At 25.4% G+C, this 1,231-nt stretch overlaps 1 protein-coding gene across 1 annotated transcript, besides 3 other annotated features; it reads left to right on the forward strand.

Moving 5' to 3' along the window:
* EDI_016200 (protein kinase, putative) lies at positions 1-690 on the forward strand (the record flags this gene model as incomplete). The annotated part of the gene is made up of 1 exon (XM_001738148.1): positions 1-690. A coding segment is annotated over one exon (690 nt), but the record flags the coding sequence as incomplete, so codon positions are not given.
* A 39-nt stretch (positions 691-729) lies between these two features.
* Positions 730-833: a sequence feature (AT_rich).
* A 249-nt stretch (positions 834-1,082) lies between these two features.
* Positions 1,083-1,128: a sequence feature (AT_rich).
* Positions 1,129-1,163: 35 nt separating this feature from the next.
* Positions 1,164-1,215: a sequence feature (AT_rich).
* Between the last annotated feature and the right edge of the window lie 16 nt (positions 1,216-1,231).

Below are 1,231 nucleotides of genomic sequence, written 5' to 3' on the forward strand. Positions count from 1 at the left end.
TGTTTCTCAGAAGAACGAGCAAAATTTTATGCTGCTGAAATTGCCACTGTATTGATTCATATTCATTCATTAGGAATTATCTATAGAGATTTAAAGCCAGAAAATATATTACTAGACAATACAGGAAATATTGTTATCACTGATTTTGGATTAAGTAAACAATTAGCTGCTGGGGAAGAAACACAAACATTTTGTGGAACACCTGATTATTTAGCTCCAGAAATTTTAAAAGGTGTTGGTCATGGACCAGGAGTTGATTGGTGGAGTTTAGGAATTTTAATTTATGAAATGATTGTTGGTATTCCACCATTTTATGATGATGACGTATCATTAATGTATCAAAAAATATTAAAGTCACAACCTCATTTCCCTCGTAATATCTCTTATGATGCAAAATCTGTTATTATGGGTTTATTAGAAAAAGACCCAGCAGAACGTCTTGGAGGAGAAGATGTTATTCACATGGCTTGGTTTGATAATATTGATTTTGAAAAATTAAAAAGAAAAGAATTAACTCCACCATGGATTCCTCCAGTAAAAAGTCAAACTGAAACGAGTCAAATTGATGATGAATTTGTTCAAGAGGCTGCTGTTGATACTCCACCTTCTGAAGAACAAGAACAAAATAAAGATAATACATTTGAAGGTTTTACATTTGTACAAACCAATGCTATGGATGAACAACAATAAATAATACATTTGTTTGGGTAATTAAATGTTTAACTTAACTTATTTTTGATTATTTAAATTAAATAATACTTTTTCTGAATTTAAAAAATCTTCGTTTAAAATAAGAATATAAATATTTAATAAATTGAATTAGTTTTATATTAGCTTTTATAAAAGAAAACGAAATAATTGAGTTATTGGATAGAAGTTCTAGTGTGACAACCAAAAATATTCAAAGCGTTCAACAATTTTTCACGTTAAACTAATACACTTAATTAGTAATATGGTATCAAACTAATATTCTTAAAAATATGTTAGGTCCAAATAATAAAGAAAAGAAATAATTTAATTTAGATGTCGTACTAATAAACTTTAAGTTAAATAAAGTTTTAGTTCATTGTTTTAGAATTTACATTAAATTCTTAATTAATTGAATGATTTTATAAATAAAAATATTATGGTTTAGTTGAAAATTAAATGAGGTAAAGTAATACAATAAAACAATTATTATGAAAAAGATTATTATAATTATTTAACAATTAAAAACTTGGATATTATTAAA

Source organism: Entamoeba dispar, genomic scaffold (genome assembly GCF_000209125.1).
Source record: "Entamoeba dispar SAW760 scf_1105229461119 genomic scaffold, whole genome shotgun sequence".
NCBI classification, from domain to species: Eukaryota; Evosea; order Mastigamoebida; family Endamoebidae; genus Entamoeba; species Entamoeba dispar.